This window comes from Microtus oregoni, unplaced genomic scaffold (assembly GCF_018167655.1).
Source record: "Microtus oregoni isolate MIOR12 unplaced genomic scaffold, Mior012 000002F_ref0000024, whole genome shotgun sequence".
NCBI lineage: Eukaryota > Metazoa > Chordata > Mammalia > Rodentia > Cricetidae > Microtus > Microtus oregoni.
The window spans coordinates 79049276-79076817 of NW_024543061.1; the positions used below are offsets into that span (position 1 = coordinate 79049276).

The following is a 27542-nucleotide window of genomic DNA, read 5'->3' on the forward strand; positions in this document are numbered from 1 at the left end:
AATGGTCAGGAAGAAAGCTAAATAAAGAAAATTAGATTGAAAGTTTTGTTTTGAATAAAAGGGGGGAAGTGATGTGAGAAAATGGTCTTGTACCCTGTAAAGATTTATCACTTACTTGTATTAGTTTAATAAAACGCTGATTGGTCAGCAGCCAGGAAGGAAATAGAGGTGGGACAACTAGAATTGGAGAATGCTGGGAAGAGGAAAGGCCCAGTCTGTAGTCATCACCCAGATGCAGAGGAAGCAAGATAAGAATGCCTCACTGATTAAAGGTACCATGGCACATAGCTAACACAGACAATAATTATGGGCTAATATAAGATATAAGAGTTAACAAGAAGACTGAGCTAATAGGCCATCCAGTTTACAATTAACGTAAACCTCTGTGTGTTTCTTTGGGACTGAATTGCTGCTTGACTGGGTGGGACAGAAACCGCTGTCAACACCCTCCTATTCCACAAGTACACAAGTGGCCCAAACCACCACAGGCACTAGATTCTCTGCAGAGAAAGAAAATAAAAACACTAAAAAGCTTCCATGTGTATATTCATGGGGCTTTGATTTATAATGTCCGTCAAAAAGGAAATAACTCAGATGGCCACCAAGTAAAAGATTACATAAGGAAATTGTAGAGTATTCATACAAAAGAATAATAGCCACTAATTATAAAGAATGGGCTATTGACACACTCAACAATACAGATAATTTCAAAATCATTTTTGAGCAAAAGTAGCCAAAAATAAAGGATTTTACTAATCCAAAGTGAAAGAAATCAACCCTGTTCATGCCTTTGGCAACATGGAAAAGAATTGTTTTGTACATTGACAGGAGTGCATTGCTAGTTAGAAAATCCATTTATCAAAATTCATTGAACTGACTCTCTGTATTTTCTCTTATGTAAATTCTGCTTCTTGAGAGACAGTATGGGGGAATGTCACCGCTCAGTATTACAGAAGGAAGTTAACCAGAATAACCCATCCTGGGGTCTTTTATTATTGATGGGAAAAACAATAACAAACAGAAGAATCTAGGCATGTTATAAAAGTCATTTGGATATGTCAATATGTTCATCTTTTAGGTAAAGGATACTTCTGCCTCTCCAATCATCTAATATTTCTCATACTCTTCTGGAAGTTTTGGATGGTTTAAGATAAGCCAGATTATTGTTGGGAAAGGCAAAGGTTAAAAATTGATACAGAAATGGTCATGCAACAGATTTTGTCCCTTTAAAGGCTATGCTAATAATGATTTCGTTGGGCTGAGAGCATCATGATAAACTGCCCAGAAACCAGCCTCTTTGTCTTAGATTGAGGTCTCTGTTTCAGGTGGAGCATTTAGTGTTGGTGGAGACTGCTTGTTCATTTCCCAGCCACCAGACTCCCAAAATAATGACACAGAAACTATATTACTTAAATCACTGATCGGCCTATTAGCTCTAGCTTCTTATTGGCTAGCTCTTAAATCTTAAATTAACCCATTTCTATTATTTTATATTTTACTACAAGGCTCATGGCTTACTGGCAAGATTTCGACTGGCAGTTCACATCTTTCTCCTCTGGTGGCTGCATGGCATCTCCTTGACTCCACCTTCTTTTTCCAAGCATTCAATTTAGTTTTCCTGCCTAGCTCTTTTCTGCCCTATCACAAGCCAAAGCAGCTTCCTTATTCATTAACCAATAAAAGCAACACATACACAGAAGGATTTCCCACACCAATTTAGAAAAGTTATATCGGAGATATGTTTACTCCAGATTCTAGTGAATTTGGTCACCAGTGATAAACTGAGATCTTTGTGAAGTTAGGCCAAGGGCTAACTTTGGTGAAACTTTGCCTAACTTTAAACTCTGGTAGAACCTTTCTGAGAAGATGGGATCTCGTCCTTAAACTATACCTTTCCTTCACAAACCCACTTGCTACTCCACTGACTTATTGTAAAGGAAGAACAGGAAAACAAGACTGTTCCTCTCAGCTTGAGTTACAAGACACACATGGCCTGCCTTGGAGGTGGAAGATGTTTTGCGCTCCCCCACCCAAAAAATGAAGTATTTTTAAAGCAGCAATGTTAAGGGAATAGAAAAATGTAAATGATCTAAAATGAAGGTGGTTTTTTTTTGTTTTCTGCAAAGAATGCACCAGCAGAAAATAAGTTGAAAGAATAAACTATCAAACTCCTTCATGATAAAGTATCAGTTTTCCATTATAAATCAAATCATAACTCAAGAAAGAATAAAGCAATGTTTTGAAATATGCATTTATATTTACAACAATGTTCAAAAAATATAAAAAACAATTTTCAATCTGTCTTTTCAGACTTTCTGGGGAAAAGAGAAGATACCTGTGGTTTTATCGTTTCTACTGTGATAATGAAAATTCCTCCCTCCCTCTGGTTTTGGGTAGTGCCCCTGGATGGGATGAAGGGACAGTTTCTGAAATGCATGCCATCTTGAGAAGGTGGACATTTTCTCACCCACTGGAAGCACTTGGTCTTTTGACTTCCAGGTAAGACTTAACAAAATGTATCTTGATATGTGTTAGGAACAATGGAAAAACAAGACAATGGGATTAATTACACAGTTATTCTGTTCCCAAATTCAGTAGCTATAGACATTAATTTCAGAAAACTGGCAAGCTATGCATATAACTTTCACACACTCTAAGCTTTAATTGTATCTTCGCACTAAAGATAAAGCTCAATTAATGGCTATAGTTTCTTAAGTGACGCATCCACTTTCTCTTAAAGAAAAAGAGCTGGGGAAGCTGAGGCAGGAGAACTGCTGTCAATTCAGTATTACCCTGGCATACATAATGAGGTGTTATCTCAGAAAGAAAATGCCTGCATCACAGACTTAACCTCTACTTCTCACTAAAATATAAAATTAGCCAAAGCTCTGCATCATTGCTTGGTGAAATCCTATTTGTTTTCTGCTGAAGACTTAAAACAGCAGCACAATTAATTATCCTCCCATCATCCCCAAATTGACTAATGAATGAGAAATCGGTTCAAAGTCTGACATCAACAGCTTACAGAGAGGAAGGAAACATTGATGCATCTTCTATCTATTAAGGTAATTGTATGTGGAATATGTACAGACTAAAAGTGGAGCAACAGAAAGATAAATAACCTACTTTTAAATTGAGTAAAAGATCTGACAAACACTTCCTCAAGAAAACTATACAAATATGCACAAAGTTCATGACACCATACTAATCTGGTATCATTGGCTATTGGGAAAACATGCAAAGGAAGCCAGGGAGCACACATGAGGGGCTTCTCTCACCAGGACTGACAATAATCAAAAAGTATAAAGCCTTGATAAGGATGCAGGAAATCAGAGTCTCATTGTCGAGGGCGAATGCGGAGCAGGTGTAAGCATAGGGGGAAACCTGGCTTTGAAGTTCTTACGTGGTGAACACCGAGTTACAATATGACCCAGTAATTCCACTGGTAATTTTATACCCAACATTAGCAAAAATTATGCCCACTTAAAACTCCTACATAACTATTGAAAACATCACAGATCACAAAATACACAAAATTATACACGCAACTCAAATGCCCACCAATGAATAAATGAAATGTGCTCTGTATAGTATCATAATTAATTAAAAGGATAATATTGATATATGTGACAATATGAGCAAACTATGGAAGCTGCATACTAAGTGAAAGAATCCACCAACCAAAGACCTTGTTTTGCACGCTCCCATTTGTATGAAATATGCAGAGATATAGAAGCGTGAAACCCAGTGATGATAATGTAGGGTGAGGACAGATTAGAGGGAATGGTTGTAAGGAGATGTGTGTGTGTGTGTGTGTGTGTGTGTGTGTGGTGTGTGCCTGTCTGTCTGTCTTCTCTCTGTATGCAGTTATTACTATACAAAGTAAAATAAATTGAATGATACCTAAATTACATTTTGAGAAACACAGTTCTTTAGACCAGCATGGTGACTCGTGTGTAAAATCTTTGCCACCAAACCTGCTCATCTGAATTTGATATCTGGAAACCATGTAAAGATGGTAGAAGAAAATTGACTCCTGGAAGTTGTCCTCTGGCCCCTGTATGCGTGAGGTAGCACTTGGCACATGGTCACATGTGCACACATGCACACAGACAGACACACACACACACACACACACACACACACCAATTTGGAAAAAAGATGTAAAAGAAAAACACTGCTTTGCATTATCTTTTACAAAATAAAATGGGTGCATTGGCACATGTCGTTAATCCTATCACATAGGAAACTGCAGCAGGAGAATTGCCATATGTGAAAGTCTAGCCCAAGAGTACCAGGTCAGCATTAACTGTATATAATGACTCTGTCAAAAAATAATTTCACCAAAAATACATTAGGTTAAAGACTATGAATCTATGAAAGATATTGAAGTTTGATTGTTGAGACAACTTTCTATGTCTTCCAAACAGGCTGACTTCATTAAGAATCACGTTAGTTTTACAAATTTTCTAATGACTTTAAATGTCAATGATTTAAAAAAAAAAGTTCATGAGATATTACTCTATAGATCCTTTCAGGGAAAACGCAGTAATTCAGTTTACTGGCTTAAAAAGTGAGAGAATTCACTGGCGTGAGTCTATGTTCTCAATCCTATGTATTCTCTACCTAAACAGATCTTGAAAATCTATTTGACTCAAATTTTCAGTATATAGGCCAAATTTTTAATTAGTAACACTTAGTATTATCTTCTTCAATGCCCACAATAACTAAGAAGTAAACATTATTATTTTTCTAATCAATTTCTAATCCTAAAGACTGTCACCTCAGTTTTTAGAGACTGTCACCCCATGACCTAGTACACTGAGGGGCTGAGGAGCAAGTGTAGGCACTGGCACAGACAGATCTTGCTACCTGAACCTCAGCTTCCTGCATGTGTGAGTGACCTCTCTGCTGCTCTAACATGATATCGCCAACAAAAAGTAATTTAGGTGAGAAATGGATTATTTTGGTCTACAGATCCAGAGCAGTAGAATAATCATGGTGGAGGAAAGCATCGCCTGAAGGAGTTTGAGGCTGACCTGGCAGTTAAGAAATGGAGAGAGAGCCAGATAGTAATGCCTCACGCCTTTAATCTCAGCACTTAGGAGGCAGGGGCGAGTAGATCTCTGAGTTCAAGGCCAACCTTATCTACCAGAGCTAGTTCCAGGACAGGCTCCAAAGCTACAGAGAAGCACTGTCTCAAAAATAAAATAAAAAAAGAGGGGTGGGGAGCTAGAGAACAAAAAGTAGGAACAGGTTTAAAAACTCAAAGCCTGCTCACAGTGATGCCCTTCCTCTGGCAAGGTTCTGCAACTTCCCAGAGAGCACCAGCAGCTGACAGCCAAGTGTTCAATCACATGAGCTTCAGTAGTTAAAAGCCTCTACTGGCAAAAATTAGGCAGGCAGTGCTTGCGGAGTCCTGTAGAGGAGGTGGAAGAAGGACTGGAAGAGACAGAGGGATCAAGGACACCACAAGAGCATGGCCCACAAAATCAACTGACTAGGACCCAAGTGGACTCATAGTGATCAGGGAGCTAATGTGGGTCTGACCTAAGTCCTCTGCATATATGTTATGTTTTAGCAGCTTGGTGTCCTTGTGGACTTTTTACAGTGGGAGCAGGAGCTATCTCTGAGTCTTTTGCCTGCTTTGGTGTTCATTTCATCTTTCTGGCTTGCCTCATTTAGCCTTGATGTGAATATATATGTCTGGTCTTATTGGAGCTTGTTCTGCTATATTTGGTTGATATCCTGAGGAGGCCTGCTCTTTTCTGAAAGGAGTTGGAGGAGGGGTGGATCTGGGGAAAAGGGGAGGTAGGGGAAAAGATGGGTGGGTGGGGACTGCAGTTGTGATGTAACATAAGAGAGAAGAATAAATTAAACATACATAAATAAAAAACTAGATAAATAAATAAAGCAAATCTAAAAAAAAAATACCTGTCATGCTCTTAGAGAGGACCTGGCTTTGGTTCTAACTAACACATGCATATAGTGCTCACTGCCACCTGCTACTCTAGATCGAGGACCTCTAGGACCTGAGGCAATCTTTGGGATCATTTTATATTCAAATCACAATACTTCTTAAACACTTAGGTTTTCTTTTTCCCTACTTTGAACAGCAAGAGCTAGATTATCACACCCAAATGATTTTCTTTCACTCAGCCTTGCTCTCTGGAATCATCAGACTTAATAGTCAGAGAGGAGCAGGGTCCTGTCAAAGCGGAGACCTGCTCGTGAAACTGTGTTCTGGGACCCTGTTCTGATTGCCGACTTTTCAGCTCCTGATCATGCAGCAGATAAGGTCACTGGCAAGGTTGGCGAATTTCCATTGTGAGCATCCTGTGACTCCCACTCTCGGTCTAGCTGAACTGTTAAAAAGCTTGAGGACAAGCTGTTTCCAGAAATGAGCCTTTCCACAACTCTAAATTCAAAAGATGACTCTTCTGAGAACAGTGTGTGCTTGTTACGTGAGTTATCAAAGAACGAGTTCTTTGGAGTTCTGCTTCTTCTCTACCCTTCATTGAAGAGTCTGTTGTGGTCGTGGTTTAACCTCTTGAGAACTAGTTTTCTCCAGTTTGAGTTTGGAAGGTTTTTAATACTACTGTTTATTTCATCCTGCCTGAAGACTCTCCACTTCATTTGTGTTCTAAGCACGAGACATGCTGACACCTACAGAGAGCCACTGGGTGTTTACTTTTCCACCACTGAGTGACAGTAGAGAGTCTGCTGGGCACTGGTCCTTCCATTGCAGAAGGTAGAACAGCAAAGACCTGAGCTGAGGTTAGTTATTCTGAGTGAATTAGATGTGCTTTTCATGAACCTTCATGCACAAACACAAGGATTCAGTGGATAATAGCAAATAAGTTACAGAACCCATTAAGAGTCATTTTTAATAAAAAAAAATGATTTTTAAAAAAGAAATTTGGAAAACTGAACAAGAAGCTTAAGTAACAGTCTGACAGGGCACCAAATCTGGCTCCCCTCACATGATATAAAATTTGTTTTTCAGGAAGAAAAGCAGTATTAAATAAACAATATCATAGCTTCCAAAATCAATTCCCTTGGAGGGAGACTTCACTAAAATACTTACAGCAAGTCACTCTCTTATATTGTACAGATAAATTTATACTAAAGTCAGTCTTGACTAGCATTGTAAATAGGAAGGATGGAATTCACAATAGTGAGACAATTAAATTTTCCATTATTTAGATGCCTAATTAGGCAATGGGTTGCGGTGCTTCTTTTTCATTTATGCAGCAAAAAATATGTGCTATGCACTTAATCAAAAAGGGAAATATCAGCTAAGTTCCTGTTGCTAGGAAAAACACACAGTCTGCAAGGAAAGGCTTGCTTGCACCAGAGGCCACCACATGATGTGTTCTGTTAGACTTTAATTAAAGTCAGAAGTAAGCGCTAGATAGGTATGAAGGTGAGCGAGCAAATTATGCCACAGAAAGTAGGAAAATGTTCACAGTGAAACCGAGTCCTGACTTCAAGTCTTGCAAAGATTTCCTCAAGAATGGTAGCATGTGCGTGGCTATGAGGGTTCAGAGGAGAGCGAATACTTTAACATAAAAGAATTTCCATGGGACACAAAATTGAAAACATTGGCCTGAGGAAGATTATGTGGGGCTTTGTGGTTCAGGTAAAGAACACAGTCTTATGACAACAGACCCTGGAATTTTGTTGGCAGGCTTGTGTTTAAAAGAATAATTGTAGCAACTCCATGAAGAATCTGTTTTAAGAAGGAGGGGACAGCAAGGCTATTAGCTGGATGTCAAGTTTAGGAATAATCCCCTTGCAAAAATCTCCATGGCTTTATCTTGCCAGGAATAGTTAGCCACAGAGTAGACTGGGGAGGTTGCTTTGGAAGAAAGCCACAGAGGGAGGAGAGATAATAAGGAATTCAAGCTCAGACTCAGTGCTTGAAAACCTCATTGTGGACTAAGACAAGGGCCACAGAAGGAATAGCAGATTAGAGTAGCATAAGCTGAAGGGTATTGTTTACAACCTAAAACCTTAACATGAGACCTCAAGGAACTTCCCGGTATGGTATGTAGTTCAGCCCGGAGATCTGAAGTTTTGCAAAGAAAAATAAACCTCAAAGAATAACAGGAGCCTTAAGATCTTTAGATAGTAATGGACGCCACAAACGTAGAAGAGATTTTTAAAAACCAAACAAACAGATGTTTAGAAAATAGGAGATAGAGCAGCTTTGTAAAAGCAGCACAAAGGAAGGCCAGAAGACAAAACGGGAAAGGGAGCCGAGTGATCAGAGGGAACCACGAAAAGGGTCATAGCATCATTACACAGAAATGCTTTAGAGAAAAAGTAAATGGAATCAGACCATAACCAGCACAGCAGAATTAGATGAACCACCGCTGAGCACAGTACGAAAAATTCTTGCTCCTCAAGTACTTTAAATTTTATTTCTTAGCTAATCTATAAAAGCACTCCATGTTCATGAGGTGCCCTGTGACCCTTTTCATGGTTTATATTATAGAAAGATTAAATTAAGCTAATTAATGTATTTGACTTATCATTTTGTGGTGAGAATGTTTAAAATTCTATCCCTTTTGCATGACGGTAATATAGTTAGTTAATGCCCAACTTTCTGTTTAAGCCCAAAGACCAGAGGTTCTTAACCTGTGGGTTGTGACACCTTTAAGGCTAAATTACATTCAAAGGGGTCACCTAAAACCATCAAAAAACACATGTATTTACATTATGATTCACAAAAGTGGCAAATTATAGTTATAAAATAGCAACAAAAAATATGTTTATGGTTGGGAGTTACCATAACACAAGGAACTGTGTTAAAGGGTTGCAACATTAGGAAGGCTGATGACCACTGCCCATAGTCTGTTAGACAGTAACTCCATGCCATTTTCTTATCTCTTTGGGTTGTATTAGTTACTTTTCTATGGCTGTAGTAAAATCCCATGGCCAAGAAACTTACTGAAGAAAATGTTTGTTTTAGCTATGGTACCAGAGGGATACAGAGTCCATCATAGCTAAGGAAGCATGACATGGTGGCTGAAGCAGGAAACTGACTGATCGTGTCTTCATCCACACACATAAACCAGAGAGAGAGAGAGAGAGAGAGAGAGAGAGAGAGAGAGAGAGAGAGAGGTGGAGTAAGGATATACACTTAAAGTCTTTCCCCAGTGATGTGTTTTTTTCCCAGAAGGCTCTGCCTCTTAAAGGTTGCATAACCTCCCCAAATAGTGTCACCAACCGGGGACCAATTCCAGGAGACAGTTCTCATTCAAATTGTACACTATTGTATATCATCATTGATCCACCTAAAATGTAATAATAACAGATCGAAGCTAGTCATTTGATTTTATATGTGCATATGAAAGTTTCTATTCCAGAGATTGAAAGGCCTTTCTGGAAGTACAGTGATGCCATTCTAGGTCTCTGAGTTTTGGGTTCTGGTTTCCACAGATATCCTTAAGAAAACTGTTTCAGCTTTGAGGCTCAGCATCTTCTAGGATAGCATTATGAGATTGTATTTGCTTACCAAGTCTTCCTGGGTTCTGATATTCAGTAACCACATGAAACTCCTTGACAGAACATAAATTATTCAGTTTGGAGAGGGTCTCAATTACCTTAAAGAATCCTCATTCATCATTTTTCCTAGAATGGTATTTAAAGAAAAAAAAACAACACCTGCCAGATCTTATCGCTTTTCCTATTAGAAACAGAGGACAGATATTTATATTGGCATTTTACTTCCAAGCTGATGCTGTGTGTGTCATCAGACTCAAAACCGATTGGAGAAACACTGTTTCCTTCTGACAATTTCTAATTCTAGCCTGACGCTGGAGCTTTTAGCTGTGAATAGCCTTGTGGCATTCTCCATGAATTCATGCTGTGTATACTGAAGGCTTGACATTTCTTTTACACTTAAATTTGATCTCAGGTTTCTTTGCTTTTAGGCTTATTCAAAGTTGCTTTTGCTTTTAAAAGTTGATATCTGTTCTGTTGTGTTTAGCTTTCAAACAGTGCTTTAAAAGTCTGAGCAGAATATTTTCCCAGTGTCATATCATGGGTTAGAAAGGAAGGGGAGAAAAGAGAAAAGAGTGGGGATAAAAAAATAAAAAAATAGAAATGACAAAAAATAAGTCAAATGGAAAAAGTTAAAAAATATATTTTACATCAAATAATCATTCCATGAATTCACCAGCTCTGTTGAAGGTGGCTCAAGTCCCCATTGTATTCTCACAGGCTGCTGAGAAAGAAAGGGATTGAAAGGTTAGAGGAGAGAAAAGAATGACTATTCTCAGATTGGAATATTGGCTGGAACACTCAAAGCCACCCAGTGTAGTTGGTGGGTTTGTTGTTGTTGTTGTTGTTGTTGTTATTGTTGTTGTTTTACTTTTTTGCTCTTTGGTGCATCACTAGCCAGCTCTCAAATAAATACATGGAGACTTATTCTTATTTATGAATGCCTGTATTTATCTTCACTTGTTTCTAGCCAGCTTTTCTAACTAAAATTGTCCCATTTCTCTTTTTGCCTTTGGTCTTTTTTCCTTTCTTCACTCTATATATCTTCTTTGCCTTCTTACTCCATGGCTGGCTGTGTGACTAGGTGGCTAGCCCCTGGTGTCCTCCGACTTTTCTTCACTGATTTATTCTCTCTTCCTGACAGTCCCACATATCTTTTCTTCTGCCTAGCTATTGGCTGCTCAGCTCTTCATTAGACCAATCGAGTGTCTTAGACAGGTAAAGTAAAGCTGGTTTACTCAGTTAAACAAATCCTAAACACCTTTGTATCATTAAACTAATATCCACAACAACCCAGGAAATAAACAAACCCATTAAGTGCTGCCTCAAAAACATAGCAGAGGCACTGACTACTGCTGTGGGATAATGGTCTGTACCCTGTCAATCGTATTTTAATAAAATACTGATTGGCCAGTAGCCAGATGGGAAGTAGAGAAGGCGGGGCAATGAGAACAGGAGAATTCCAGTAAAGGAGTAAGACTACAGTCGTGACCCAGCCATAGAGGAAGCAAGATGAGAACGCCTCTCTGAGGAAGGTACCAAGCCACCTGGCTAACATAGACAAGAATAATGGGATAATTTAAGATGTAGGATGTAAGAATTAGTTAATAAGAAGCCTGAGCTTCTAGGCCAACCAGTTGATAATGAATATAGGCCTCTGTGTATTTCTTTGGGACTGAATGGCTGCAGGACTGGGCAGGACAGAAACCTTAGTCAACAGACTACGTTCCTTATGAATGCACAGGAATCACATAGGCAAAGCTATAGGTATGTCAGAAGTTGTCCAAATGGGGACTGAAGACCCCAGTGTCAGAAGACCTGCAATAAGGATACAGCTACTTGTATAATAATTTAAAAATGATTTTTATCACACTCATGAAGAAAGATATGATATTTCCTCAAGTTATATGACTATCAATATTGCAATGTATTTTATATAATAAAGAAAATGGGACACAGCTTTCTTCTACTAAACCAGATATTGAATATCATACAAAAATGCAAAACAATTATCACTCTACTGACTAAATATTTTCTGATTTTTAACGTGACTACTTTTGGTAAAACTACAGTGTGTATCCTAATAGGGTTTTCACCCCCATTTCAGACACGTCCTGTGGTGCTTTGAGTGGAAAATGTCCTCTTTGGCCGTAGGTGTTTGGACACTTGAGTTGTATTTAGTGGCACTATTTGGGATGGTAGGGAACATTAAAAGGTGTGGCCAACCTAGAGGAAGTATGCCATTATGGGCAAACTGACAGATTTGAACCTCATTCACCTTACCTCAAGTTCTCTCCTTGTCCCCCACACCCTGTGATATTCAGATGTGATCTCTCAGTTTCCATCCTGTTACCATGGTTCACCTCCCATTGTGAACTTTCTCTCTGCCTGCTTAAATAAACTCTGACTTCTGTAATGTCCTTTCTTTAAGTTTCCTTATTACCCCACAAGCAGTAACATGTCATAGACCTGAATCTTTATATTATAAACCTGATTTCTATTTGTGAGAATGGTGAGAATCCATTTTCTGATTAGGTATATGGATGCTTCTTATCAATAAGTGAGATATGTCAGCCTCAAGGGTTTCCCAATAGTGCTTTTTTAAAGAATAACACTATAAGCATAAATGTCTTTTCCTGCAATAATTTTGACACCCTCAAGGGTGTTGTGATTACCAAAGAGTACCTTCCAGCTTCTGACCTGCAAGGATTATGTATGTGTGTCAAGAAATCGAATCATTTGGAAATTCAGTATAACCTGGCATATAGAAAATTTCAAATAGCTTTCAGGTCTTCTGTTACATATGACATTTTGGTCTGTAAATATCAACCTAAAGTCAGCCCCCACATGGGTAACCCTCTACTCATTGAGAAACAAGCTACTGAGCAGGAAATGCTTGCAGCTAAATCCCTATAGGATGTTAAATAATTTCAAACATCTCAGGGAAGAAATGCCAGGATTTGCAGAACAGGTTTGTTGATTGATCCACACCTAACTTCAGGGGCCATGAGAAAACAAGCATACATTTTCCAGAGACCTATTATGTCAGAAGATTATTCTAAATTAACTAAAATAGGATATTCATTTTTCTCCACCCAATGAGATTCCTTCTTAAAAGAGCATAACATTTGATGCTTCTTATTCTGGTAATAAATCCTTAGTCATTCACATACTTTCATTAATTACCAGGATGGATATTCCTTTAAAATATATGATTTTTAGTAGACTTGAAAAGATATGACAAGGTTAGAAAATTAAAGTTGTGTGTGAAACTTCCCTTAAAGTATTTGAATTAATAATCTTAATAGCTTCTATATTTTTATTAAGAGTAATGGAACGATATATACTAATTTTTTTCAAAGAGAAGGACATATGTTAATATCAGTAATAGAAAATATATGAGCCGGGCGGTGGTGGCGCACGCCTTTCATCCCAGCACTCGGGAGGCAGAGGCAGGCGGATCTCTGTGAGTTCGAGGCCAGCCTGGTCTACAAAGGGAGTTCCAGGACAGGCTCCAAAGCTACAGAGAAACCCTGTCTCAAAAAACAAAAAAAAAACAAAAAAACAAAAAAAAATATATGAATAATCCCAATATACATATGCATGTGTGGAAATGTCTTAATTAAGGCAATTACTTTATATATTAAAAACTGGTATTATACTGCTATTTAGTAATTTCAGATCACCAAATACAACATTGTTTTTCTTGGTGCCTGTATATACCAGGAGATCATAGTGTATTAAACCTATTTAGTTTTAGACTTATATTGTATTTCCAATGTTTTACATAAACATGTTTTCATGTAAATCTCTTATTACATCCTTAGGATTGATTCCCAAATGTTAAATTGCTACATCAAAAATAAGCACAACTTAAAAGCATTTCTGTCTGTTGTTCTACACTGCCAGTACTCTGTGAAAGAGCCCTTGTTTTAGGAGCATCAGCAACACCACAAGCATCTCCTAAGGTTGCTTACTCTTCCAAAAATAGTCAAAAGCAAGCAATGTTTGGACTCCCTTGAATGTCAAGTGAGTCCTTAGTCACATTCCAAGATACCATGTGGTTTGAGACAATTTTGCTTCCAATTTCTTCATAAACTCCAAGCAAAGGTATAAGTAAATGAGACATTCCTCTCCATCAAATACAAAACATGCTTCCCTGAATCTGCATGTATATTTCTCGTTTCCCCACTTCACAGGACAAGTACAAATAGATTTTTGTTTTCTTCTTCCTGCAGGCATTGGAAAATGTCCTTCTACATTTCCTTAAGATTTTTTTTTTCTTACCCTCTTGACTGAGACAAGGAAAAAAGTATGAAATTTATGTAGGTGGTATTTGTGGAATTAAACCTGCTGCAACCAATTTAAATTATCTCAGTGAGAAGCAAAGAATAATGTGTTTCTATAGTTTGATTTCCAGCACTGTTTTTTATCTTCACCAAAGCATTTTGATAAATCGCCTACAATACAGACAGCATAGTGATAAATCCTAGGAATAAAAGGAAAAAAAAGATTCAGTAAACATTACCCTCAGTTGATTCAGTCCCTCATTGAGGAATAGGAACATATTTTTTAAAAATATGTTATTACCCAGTCCCAAGTGACCAGAAGTAAGTAAGTCAATATCATGGGAGAACAGGAAATTATTAGTAGGGATATTCACATTCAGTGGGATTTGAGGCATATTTGTGTTTGTGTGTATGTGCATCTTTGTGTGGACATGTATGAGCTGGCACAAAAGCCTATGCATGTGTGTGTGGTGGCCTGAAGTCAATGCCAGGAGCTTTCCTCTGCTGTACTCTTGGAATAGAGTCTTTCACTTAACATGGAGCCCATCAGGTCAGCTAAACTAGCTAACCAGAATTGGAGGCTTTATGACTGTAGAAAGAGAGGAAGCGAGCAGTCTGGTGTAGACAGCTCAAAGAAGAAAGGGAAGAGGTTTAGTTTGAATAATGTTCAAGTACATTAGTAGTCACCACAATTCCAAAGGAACTGGGGACATAGCCATGAAGGATGATACCTAGTGTATGGAAATGAATGCACAAGAAGAAGTATGTGTAGTATCTGCCATACTTTTATCATCATCCATATCAATAAGATGAGACAGGCAGACAAGAAAGCTTGATGGCGGCTAGCTGACTCAAGGCACAATATCTTGGGCATCAGCATTTATCATTATCCCTCTGAGGCTTTGGACTGTTCTCAAATTCACCTTGATATTGAAAGGCTTTAGACAAACGCTTTAGTAATTGAGAACAGTAAATTAGAGGCCACTGAATTTCGTTAGAAAATCTTAAGTCTTAGCACGCTGAAATGAACCGACCTTCTACGGTTACATTTTCTTTTCTTTTTTTTTTTTTTTTTTTTTTTTTTTTTTTTTTGGTTTTTCGAGACAGGGTTTCTCTGTGGCTTTGGAGCCTGTCCTGGAACTAGCTCTGTAGACCAGACCAGACTGGCCATTACATTTTCATTGCACCCTCCACTTGGTCTGTGTGGGGTGAGATCCTCTGGCCTCAGTAATACTTTCTCAGATGTCTGGACCAGAGTTCTCATCACATCTCATGGTTGGGGTCTTTAGAGGGGAAAAGAAAATAAGACAAGAAGTGGATTTGTTGATGATAAATATTTGTTTCACGTGAATAAGTTTGAAAGTGAAATCTGAGCTGCAATTGGAACCCAGTGTAAATTGAAAATAAATACATAGCTGTTCAGCCTCCCACTCCAAGTGACTCTCAAGGACAGTTGGGAGATACTGGGTAATGCCTTGATTTTTTTTTTTACTTGACTCTAGTTGCATAATGTTTATTTCACCTTCATTAATCTAATATACTAAAAAATCAAAAAGGAAAACAGACTTTACATTAAAGAGTGAAGTTTTAGAAATTACACACCGTAGGAAGCTGATCTTGAGCACCCTAACTTTAAAATATTGTTAATTCCTACAAAAAGAATGTGGCATTTTCTTCACTTATCAGTCATTATTTTTAAATGTCATAAGGTGTTTCTTCAAGTTAAATTATACCTGTTAATATTTTTGAAGGCTTGTCCCTTTAAAACTAAGTCTTCTTACTATATCTTGCTGAATCTATGCATGTCAAATCTACAAGCCAGAAGCACTTAAAACAGTGTGTGACTTCTAGACACTTTCAGCAACTTTGAGATAATTGAGTATAATCTTCAAAGGGTACAAGATGGTAGCAACACAAAAAGCTCATTCATGAATAAAATGGTTTGGGGGGACGTGGCTTCAGAAGCTAAGCACCTTCACAAATTCAATTCAAAAACTGGTGTTTGCTAGCTGTCTAGGGGATGTTAAATCTTATTATAGGCTTCAAGAGCTTCGCAGACTATAAGATTTGTCCTTATTAAGTTACATTTCTTTTTTTAAAATATTTATTTATTTATTTATTATGTATACAATATTCTGTCTGTGTGCATGTCTTCAGGCCGGAAGAGGACACCAGACCTCTTTACAGATGGTTGTGAGCCACCGTATGGTTGCCGGGAATTGAACTCACGACCTTTGGAAGAGCAGGCAATGCTCTTAACCACTGAGCCATCTCTCCAGCCCTTAAGTTACATTTCTTAGTTCATCATTAATATATAGCTAAAAACATTTTTGAAAATACTAGATACCATTTTTAATCATATAAATGACCAGATATCCAGGAGGTAATAATTTTTTGAATAAGAATCAAGGATGTTCAGACCGTTTTGGGAATGGTTTTTAGCTCTCTCATAACTTGTATATTATAGCTAAGTGTACTGACAGGGATGGGACCTAGCCCACTTCAAAAGTCTAGTCAGTAGGGCATTCTCCTGCAGAGCATGTGAGATTGTAGATTCTATACTGTAGAATATGAAAAGAAATGAGTACTGGTTTTCTTAATTGGTTTAGAGATGATCACAGGACCTTATTTACTAAGGGTGGAATATATCCTCTATCCTAGATGGTTTGTGTGTATGTGTGTGTATGTGTGTGTGTGTGTGTGTGTGTTTGTGTGTGTGTGTGCGTGTGTAATTCATTACTTTAAGTCAACTCCAAATATATAGTCACATTAACTGTCTGTCAGTTTTCCAGACCAAGACATTCGTGAAGTGGCCATTCAACAGTTAGACAGGCTCTTGACTGGTGAACTGCTGGAGTGTCTCCCACAGCTGGTTCAGGTAAGAGCCAAGGCCCCCAAGAGATCCCAGGGTCCTAAGTAACCATTTTCTAAAGGTTCCCAGTGTAAGCCCACAAAAATCACTGAAATGTTATAGTGCGAGTTGGCCAAGGAAAAATTTGATTACATCCCATGTGTCCACGTTATTAATATAGACATTTTCTATCCAGAATTGATATACTAACAAGAAATCATATAAAAACCCACAAGGAAAGTTTTCACAAACCAATTTCTCTTAGTAATTAGTATTGGGGAAAACATAGGCATGTTCATGAGGGGGAACAATCATCTCATGACTGAGTATGTAAATCGATGAAACATTAATGGAGGAAGCACTCTGTAGAAAACAGCCATTTACCAAAGAGCTCTTCATTCATGAGCTTCTTGCCATTCCTATGTAGAGTCTTACTGACAGTTATTACTCTTGAGAAAGTAATTTTTAACACCTAATTCTGCTGCTAATTAGCACAATGTAGCAACATCAGCTATTACAGCATTGGGAAATTTCTAGAAAGCCATGTGAAGGTAATGAAAGGCTAAGACTGGAGATATCTGGTTCACACGTGAGCATCCACAAGCACCCACGCTACAGAAGGGTAGCTATGCTCCAATAGGACTGTTTGCTGGGTATGAAGAAGAGCAGCATTGTGGTTTCTGTTTTGTTCTCTCTCTCTGTCTCTCTCTCTCTCTCTCTGTCTCTCTCTCTCTCTCTCATATATATATACATATATATATATACATATATATACATATATATGTATATATATATTAGAAGACTAAAAGATAACTCAAGGTATCAGTCACCATTGTTGTTGTTGTCATTATTATTATTATTATTATTATTATTATTATTATTATTATTTTGATACAGGGCATTCACTGGCCCCAAGCTTAACAAGTAAGCTAGGCTGGATAGCCAATGAGTGTCAGGGATCTGCCTGTCTCCACCTCCCTAACACTGGGATTTCAAGGTGGGCCACCATGCCTGACTTTTCTACATGTGTTCTGGGGACCAAACTCAGATTTTCCTGTCTGCAAGACAGATGCTTTACCAACCGATCTACCTCCACTAACAGAGTCTCAAAAGCCAGTATGACATGAAACTCACCATATGGTAAAAGATGACCTGGAACTTCCCATGATCCTCTTGCCTCCAGCTCCCGTGTTTTGGATTTACAATCAGGTATCGCCACACTCAGGCTGATTTTTAAACTCAGACAGTTCCTTACCTGGCAGATTGGAATCTTCCTTAACAGATAGTTGGCTCAGCTATTGATCATTGCTATGAGATGTGAAGAAACTTCTATTAATAAGCTCTAATGTTACTCTGTACACCACAATGGGAATTGTTCTGACATCCTCCTGAGAGATCGAGCTGAGAAATAGCTGTTGGTGTGTACTTTAAGTGATCCATCCAGTTGAAAAAGGACACTTAAAGGAAATCCCACACTAGCTCAGAATTGAGGATAATAGAGGGTTATTTATGTAAGAGTAGACTCACAAAACACAATCATCTGCTGGAACGGAGAACAACCACCGAATTCCGCAGCCAGAAAAGAGGCTGGACACACACTTTTTATCAGCATAAATAGTATAAGAGGCCACACCCAAGTGGACGGGTAAGTTAAAGGGTACTGGCTGTAGGAATTCCCACAGCATACAGTAATGACTTCCCTTGATTTGTCAGGATATCATTAAAACAAAAAATAATACCCACATATAAGAACAGATGGATCCAACTCGTGGGTTCATATTCATGTCGTGACTCACAGGTATGGGCAACTTGCTATCTCTAACTTGGCACAGAGATGAAGTAAATATTTACAAAGTTTCACATAGAATGAATTATATCCAATGTGCCATTCAGAAGCAGTATGCATGGTGCTAAGAATACCACTCAAAGCCATATTCTAATCAAGCCAGTTTCATAAAAAGTACACTCAAAATCTAATGCCGCACCTACAGAAATAAAAATTGAAAGCTCTATCTGTGTTGTAATTGAAAATAAAAGCTATAGATTGTTCTAAGATGGGAAGAAATACTTACTGTGACTAAACAACAAAATCTAGGGAGAATTTCACATTTACTATTAAATTTACTTCAAGGAATGCATCCTCCCCTGTTGATTATTTTTAGAAATTATATCACATACCCAAAAAGATTGACTGCATACTTTATAATAAGAATGAGAGGGAAACTCTATCCTTAGGCAGAATAAGGCAATGAGTTTGTAAGCAAGGGGGTCAGTCTGTAAGTTCTCATCACCGGGTTCCAGAAGAAACAAGAAAACAGATAAAAACCAGGCAGATCCAAGAGCAAATTCTGGACCAGCTTCTGCCTCAGTGGTCATATTATATGTTCTCCCTTGAGGCATAAACGAAACATACAGCCAAGCCAACATAGCATGAGCATGGGAGAGAAAGGAGCTATGACCGCGGCATGACAAGGCACACGTTTGCCACACACACTCCACCAGTGTTAGACTTATGTGCATTTGCTGAAATTATTGCATTCTTAACACTTCAGGAATCTATCCTTCAGGTGTAGATGTGGGATAAACAGCACTACTTTTTCTTTTTATCTCTACTGTGGTATAAAGCCTTTCTTAAATCCTCTCTCTCTCTCTCCCTCCCGCCCTTCCTCCCTTTCTCCCTTCTCTTCTTCTTCTTCTTCTTCTTCTTCTTCTTCTTCTTCTTCTTCTTCTTTCTTTCTTTCTCTCTCTCTCTCTTTCTCTCTCTCTCTCTCCCTCTCTCCCTCTCTCCCTCTCTCTGTCGTTTCTCTATGTGCATGGGTATGTGTATGTGGCAAATAGACTGAAAAAGCAGGAATGGACATTTTTAGGAAGATGACTCAATTTCTGCTCCTATGATGAGACCCAAGTTCAGACTGGGGACAGTTGAGTCCGTACAGAGGGCAGGTGCATGTCTGAATGATGTCCCAAAGGCATCAGAGGCTGCCATTGCTGCCTGTATCTTTGATCAGATTGAGGATCTGCTTTCCCGAGCTGCTCATGAAGGAGAGGAAGAAATGGTTTAGGAATGAGTTATGGTGGCAGCAGCAGCTTTGAATTTTTAATCAAGCTTCAGTATCTGTAGATTAATAGTCACACATCAGTTGGGGATTTCTGTCTTGGTTGTGAGTGGGAGCTAATTGATCTCCAAGTCAGTAGAACTGTCTAGTGCTTAATGATACCATTTTATGGGTCACCGAAATTCAGCATATATATATTTTTTTGTTTTTTTTTTGTTTGTTTGTTTTTCAAGACAGGGTTTCTCTGTAGCTTTGGTGCCTGTCCTGGAACTAGCTCTTGTAGACCAGGCTGGCCTCAAACTCCCAGAGATCCGCCTGCCTCTGCCTCCCGAGTGCTGGGATTAAAGGCGTGCGCCACCACCGCCCGGCTTTCAGCATATATTTTTTGTGGCAAAATTCTCCCCTGGGGCATGGCTGGAGTTTACCAACCACTTGCCTTTATTTAGTTTCTTATACTCCGAAAACATAAATAAGAAGAAGCAAGACCATGGAAATACAAATTGTGTAACATTTTCTGTGTTATTGTACAACAAATAAACTATCAAGGGTATTATCAATATTTTATTGAAAAGCTCCTGTTATTTTTCCATATTCCTGTCTGAAGCCTCTGCAGTCCTGTGTAGTATGTTGTGGGTTTTTGTTTGCTTGTTTTGTTTTGTTTTGTTTGTAACTGATAAAGAGCAAAGGATTCCTTGCCTCTTACTGCAGGCTGTCAAGTTTGAGTGGAATCTAGAAAGTCCCTTGGTAGATCTCCTGCTTCGTCGTTCCTTGCAAAGCATCCGGGTGGCCCACCGTCTCTACTGGTAAGACTGGCACAAGTCCAGGTCCCCTTAGGCCCCAGCTTCTCTCAGCATGGTGAGAAGAAGATCCCTTTACCTATGATTGTATTATTGTCGATTGAAAATTCTGCTGAATCTTTGCAAGTTACTTTTACAACTCTATTTAAAACTGTGCATGCCTATCAAAACAGGAAACATTTACAGAAGCCTATTTATTCCAGCATAAATAATTAACATTTATATAGAAGACTTTTTTCTCTTTTTTGCTGTTGCTCAATTCTTTTCTTCCAATTAGTATACAGCATGACAGGTTTAATTATGATATTTTCATACATATGCATCATTGTTCTTTTTTCTTATTCATCCATCCCCTGGCTACTCTCCCCCATCCCTTGCTCCCTTCTTGCTGGTTTTCCTCCCACAGTAGTCTTCCTCTCTTCTCTCACATCACATGTATTCTGTTGTCCCCAGTTTTCCACATTCCTCCTACCATTACACCTCTTCCTCCTCTCATTTCACAGCATACACGACACATACACATCCAAGCCTGCATGCCATAGATGGATGCTATGTGCGAGAATTCTATAGAGTTTTCAAACCTGTGTTCATTGGGGTGATAGTTGTCATGTGTTAATTGATCTGGGTTCTCAAAATCCAGTTCCACTCTTGGGATAAAACTGGCTTGTGCAGTAACTTCCATAACCTTCCTTCTGCAACTCTGTGGATCAGCTTGAGGTATGTAGAGGTCACCTTTCTCGCATCAAGGTTTCGTCAAACTCAACAGTGAATCTGTCCAGTTTGGATTTTTTTTTTCCGGGTTTCTCAAGACAGGGTTTTTCTGAAGTTTTGGGGGCTGCCCTGGAACTAGCTCTTGTAGACCAGGCTGACCTTGAAATCACAGAGATTTATTTATCTCTGCCTCCTGAGTGCTGGGATTAAAGGCATGCACCAATACTGCCCGACTTGGTTTGGGGTTGTTTATTTGTGGGAAAACTTTTTATTGCTGTTCAACTGCATCTACTGATGCCATCTCCTCCTGACTTTGGGTGTGGTGCACTGAGGTGCTCACTTCTAGCATTTCTATTTGTTTTACTGATTTTCATCAAGATCTCAATTTCCTTGCTGAAGTTGCCTTCCCTGTTGCTGACTTTCCATCATGTTGTGATGTTCTCTAGCTTCTTTCTCCGTACTGCTGATTTTCCTGTCAAGCCCTGGACTGAATTCGTGGCTTGTTAGTAACCCCTTTCAGTTCATTGACCACTTTTTGCCGATATCTCAGTGGGGTCCTCCAATTGCCGCACACCGTGCCCCGTGTCTGCGCTCTGTGCGCTGGCATCCAGTTCGCGAGCTTCGGGCAAGGGGGTTGGAGCTTAAAATACACAGACACACACAGACAGAGAGACAGCGACACGGGTCATCCTTGAATTCCCCAAGAATGCCCCCTTTATTGTGTTCAGGGGCAGATTATATAGAGATAGCCACGCCCCAGCCAAACCCACCAGAAACCACTCCTGCCATCAGGAACTCCTGAAGGTCTCATGCTCAGAGCAGCTGTAGGCACTCAGATCAGGGGATTACAAGAAATTCAGGATCTGGGGTCTTACTGCTCCCAACAACTTTTATCAGAAAACATTTGGGAATTCTTCACCGAACTCTTAATTCGGCATCTGTGCGTTCAGCTCCTACTTAGGGCATTACCATCTTTGAAGAGTCATGTTGTTCAGCTTTCCCACCGTTTTGTGTTTCTCTTTTGTGAATTTCCCATCTGCTCTTGCGGATAGTGTCTATGGTTTCATCTGGAGACCCTCGCGGCAGCCTGTTCTTAAGGGCTCAATCCCCAGTTCTTCTCAGTGAGAATAGAACAAGGGACTGTAGCAGCATCAACACTGAATTGTGCAAGATCAAGAGTTACACTCCACAATCAACTAAAGCCCAGTATTTATTTCATCACCAAGGGCCATGAACTGGAAAACAAGAGTAAATAGAATGTCTAAAAATTTTTATTGGTAAATGGAGGGGTAGTAAATGAATGGGATAAAGGAAGGGAAGTCACACAAAGGGGAGAAATAAAAAAAGAAGCAAGCTAAAGAAAAGAGACGTGGAGAATGATGCTCTGGGGAAAAGAAAGAAGACTGAGAGATCAGAGGAAATTAAAAGAGGGAAGGAAGTTCAGGTATTAAATGTCCATTATAAGGGACAAATGTAGAAAGAGAAAAAAAGAACAAACAAAAAGAAAGGAAAAAGGCTGGCCAGTGATGAAAGGAATCTATAAACAAAATAAGATAACTGTAAAAATGTAATAAAATATTTTTAAAAATATTAAACAAAATAAAATACTGCTAAGATAAATAAAAACAGCAAAAAGAGATGTGTAGAAGAAAAGAATTGAAAAACAAAAAAAGATAATGTGTGGGAAGAGGGTTATTTCTGTGTAATAAAAAAATTAAAGACTTCGGTGTAAATTCAGGGGTGGAGGGCATGGTTGAGCTTGTGGACATTTGTCTTTCCTGTGGTTTATGATTTTGCTTAGACTGTATTGGCCAAGTCTCCAGGGTCTTCAAGAGCTGACTTCTCATGGATAGCTTTCTTTCATTGTTTACCAGACTCTTTCACAACTACATGGAGCTTTGCAGTCTGTGGGCTTGATGGATGTTATTACCTTCTTGAGACTCACCAGCTTGTTCCTCCGAAATGGCTTTTCGTTCTGGTTGAGAGTGTCTCTCAAATGCATTGGGGCTACACAGCAAGCAGAACATTGAGATGTGTGTAAGCAGAGAGCCCTTCTGACTCTCAAGACATGCTGGGTATGAATGAGAGAACGAGAAGAAGCATGGGTTAGAAGGTGCATGAGCGGAGCTTCAAAGTTGGGCCTTACAGAGAAATGGCTCCAAGTGCTGATCTCTCTAGGCTGTCAATCTCCAGTATGATTCTCAGTTGGTGAGATCTGCTCCCTGAAACCAAGGGTGGACTTGTGTTTTCTTGTATACGCCACCACCTGAGCCAAGTCTCCCAGGTCTTGCACTTTTCATCTTGTCAACATCTGACGTTTCTGCTTCCTACAACTGTCTCTGAGAGAAACATGGAGCCTCATTCCATAACAGGAGAACTGGCGGCTCTGAATACTGAGAGAAAGGCAGTTTACTTCATGATTTTGCATACCGTCTATTAGCTTAGAATGGCAGGTATGCATATTGAATGCAGAGAAGCTTTTATAGCCCACATTCCAGTCTCTCCCTCCCTTTCCTCACTGGCTGAGTAGCCAAAAAGTGCACAATTTTGCATGCCATCCAAGTATCCTCTTTCACACTGCCTCCCATGTTTGTCCATTTCTTAACCTTGACGCTGTTCATCTCTATATTTTACACTGTTTAAAGTTCATCAGGTACATGACCGATCCTATTATATCTACAGGCCCCTAGGCATGTTTGCCTGTTAATAAATTTCTGTTCTAAACTTTTAGTTTAGTTGGAGAGGGTATTAGATGAACAGAGCTGTGGAACTAAACTAATATAGTGCTGGGGAGAGCTAGATTAGCACATCTGAGGGGAGCAAGGCTAGCACGTCAGGGGGGCAGCTAGCCTGGCAGATCTAGTGGGGAGCAGGTAGCCTAACAGATCTTAGGGAAGCTAGATTAGACATCTTTGGAGAGCAAAAGTAGCTCAGCTTGGAGAGGGAAGCTAGCCTAGTGCAGCTTGAGGAGAGGAGCTAGCATAGCATGTGGTAGCTGGGTTTTCCTGTTTATAGCTCATCTGTATCTGAACTTCAAAGCACACTGAAAATGACTATCATATTCTTTTTTAATTTTTTGCACTTCCTCGAGGCATTTTTTTTTGCCCTGGGGCTGTGGTATGTTGGACGGGGTTTTCTTACTATTAGTTATTGTCTGGTCTCAGACCCATCCAACCCTCCCCTGGGTTAGGGAAGCTTCAGACAATAGCTTCTTCTCTAAGATGGCCCTTGCCCTCTGCTCTTCAAGGTGAAAACCGCTCTTTTGTTCCCTGGCCACTCAGACCCAAATAATCACTTACAATACCGTTTGGCCAATAGATTAAGCACATTTTTGGCTAACTTTAACATCTCAAATTAACCCATTTCTATTCATTTGTGTATCCACACAAGGCTGTGGCCTACAGGTAAAGTTCTGTTCTGATATCCTCCTTCTACAGCTACATGGCATCTCCCTGACTCCTTTTACTCTCTCCTTATATCTGTGTTTGAATTTCCCATCTGACTTTTTTCTACCCTGTCATAGCCAAAGCAGCTTTATTCATCCACCAATAAAGCAACACATATACAGGACATTCCACATGATATATTGAGTGAAAAAAAGCAGGACTCTTATCTACTGATAATTCATCCAATTAAAGAATCATGGTCTAATCAAAACCTACACCTGGTTGGGGACGCCTATGTGTTGTGAGCTTGTCCCGAGGGTGAGACTGCCAGTCCTTCTTCACCAAGGCTGCCTGGGGTGCCCCTTATCCCTCTCGGCTGGGGGCTGTCTCCTAGAGTCACCTGTCTTCTGTCAGATAGTCTGTACTACTTCTGTGAATTTCTAAAACTGCCTCTCCCTTTCCCTCTTTCTCCCTCCCTCCCTCTATTTCCCTCTCCCTCGCTCTCTGCTCTCTTCCTCTCTCTCCCTCCTTCTCCCCTCTGTGGAATAGATGCTATATTCCTTTTTATTCTGACTCTTATTGTTCACTGTCTCCCACCCAGGCAGCTTCTTGTCAGCCAACTTGCCCAGAAGAGAAAGTGCTGCTATTTATGAGTACAGGTTAACTTTTATAATTTCCAAACCCTTCCTTTTCAACAATTTCTGTTTTTTAATAGGAAATTAAATTCAGTCTGGATTGTAAGATGGGTGGAAGGTTTTGTGGTTGTATCACGTGACGATTTCCAGACAACTCATAGCTGTGGGGCTGTGGATATTTAGGAACCATGCAGGTTTTTAAAAATGCTTTAATGCCTTGTGAATTTCAAGCAAGGGAACCCGGTGGTTGGATTGCTTTTTATCAAAAGTCTTAGGCTGCTAAGACTTTCCCAAGCATAAATTTAGAACATTAGCAACAGAGAAGCAAGAGTTACTTAGGCGGTTATCAGGCTTTCCCCATCATCATCCACTGTTGAGCCCAGGCTGCCGTCTCCATACTGCTTTTCCATCCTTCTCTAAATGGACCTTTCAGAGTCAGATTCACAGCATAAGTTTTTAAGAATAACGAGTGAATGGCCTAGTAATATAATCAAAATTGGACATTCTTAAGTCCTAAAAAAGATGTGACAGCATTATCTACTTGCTTCAATTTGCTACTTAAGACTATCAATTTAATTGAAAAAAAAAAAAAGCCAAACCTACACCCTTTGGAAGAACCATGTAGTCTCTTTCAATTCTTCTTATTGACATCATTCCTCCCCTTGAAGGGCTCAAAATACACAGAAACTTGTCAGGGGTTCACATTTCCCTTGCTACTCATTTCATTTTAAATGTCTAATCTAAGACACAGAGTGTTTCCTCCAGCAACTAACTGGAAGGAGACATTGGATGCTTGACCCTTCACTGAACAGACTCTTACAAGAGGACTGGGTGAGGTCGTTCCAGTTTCTCTGTGAGCACTGAGCTAAAGGAAGCTAGCTGTGTGGATACACCTTGTGGCGTTTCCTGAGGCACTCACACTACAGCTCCACTAAACGCTGTTTACGTCCCTTGAAACTTTGTCTTAATATGCATATTAAAATGAAAGCATGTTAAATCATTGCAAGAGGTGCTTGAATTCAAATACAGATGTCTGTAAAGGATAAAATGTAATTTTGAAAAGGCTATGAAAAGTTAGGTTAGAATATCAAGGACTCAATCTAACTGGTGAGTGGTGGTGCTGCCTAAGTAAGTCACCCATCTGTTAAAATTCAGTGTGAGAAGTGGAGTCCTGGGAAAGGTCACAGCCACTGCAGACAAAGTTGGAAATCAATGTCATGTTTATAAGCTCACAGAATTACAGTTATGTCACTGTCTCTGAAGGAGTCGTTGAGAGGGTAGCCTTTCTGGTGAAACCCATTTCTCTTCCTATCAACTCAAGAAGAGATAGAGAAGACGCTAAGTGACAGACAAACTGATCATTTCTGCGGGACAAGCTGGAGAGACTACAGGAAGGGGGAAACGAAGGCAAGTGAGGAAGTTTGAAAATATCATTTTTTTTTAAAAACAGGCAAAAGCTAAAGAATCCCAAACCCTGGACAGAGAAAGCAGGGGAAAAAATGTAGTTGTGTCTAAAACCTCATGGCACTAAATATAGGTGGAACCTAGCATCATGTTCAGGGACTGTTTTGTGTCGAATATTGGGTTCAGGTTCAAAGAATGAAGCTAGGGCTCCTTTGACAAAAGCAATGTCCTGTAATTTAAATAAATAATGAAAGGAAGACAGAGCAGAAACCCAACAGCCATCAAGTTAATGAGGTTTTTTCACTTGGCTGAGCAGCTGCTTCTCCAGAATCCATGTGTTTATTTAACACTGAAGTCAGTGTCTCATCCTATTCACCCGGGCTCTGGAGAAGGCTATTTTGCTCCTCGCTAACATAACATAACCCTTCCTTTACCAAGGCCTCTCATTCTCTAAGCCTGCAGCAGCTTTCCCTTGCCCCCTGTGTCTACCCGCCATTGCCCCAACGGTCATCTCACCAGACACTGAACTATGAGGGTATAGTCTTAGGATGAAAACCTCCATGACAACCGAGTGCCACTGTGAAAGGCAATTGACTTGCAGCTACTATGATGCTTCTCCAGCAGAGGTGTGAGGAGAGGATGAATAGTTGTCTCGGACCCAAGGGGAATATCCTTCCCTCATAGCTGCGACAAAATGCCTGACTGAAGTGACCAAAAAACTGAATTATGACTTTATTTGAAGATGTAAATGAGAACACAGTTTTGACACAGATCCCTCTGTATGATCAGGGTGGTCCTACATTAAAGACTTTATGAGAGTCAGGAAGATTCTCCCTTAGTAGAGGATACCCTGGGAAGATGAGGGTTTGTATTGTACTGACATGACCCAAATCTAGTGAACTG

The 27542-nt window shown here is 39.5% G+C and overlaps 1 protein-coding gene across 3 annotated transcripts in view; it reads left to right on the forward strand.

The window, feature by feature from the left end:
* Pik3c2g (phosphatidylinositol-4-phosphate 3-kinase catalytic subunit type 2 gamma) overlaps nt 1–27542 on the forward strand; it is a 314439-nt gene that overhangs the window by 91621 nt on the left and 195276 nt on the right. For all 3 annotated transcript variants that reach the window (XM_041640636.1, XM_041640645.1, XM_041640651.1), the window contains 3 exons: nt 2311–2499; nt 16584–16677; nt 20415–20509. In XM_041640636.1, the coding sequence (XP_041496570.1) occupies nt 2311–2499; nt 16584–16677; nt 20415–20509 (378 nt within the window). The remainder of the gene's footprint in view (nt 1–2310; nt 2500–16583; nt 16678–20414; nt 20510–27542) is intronic.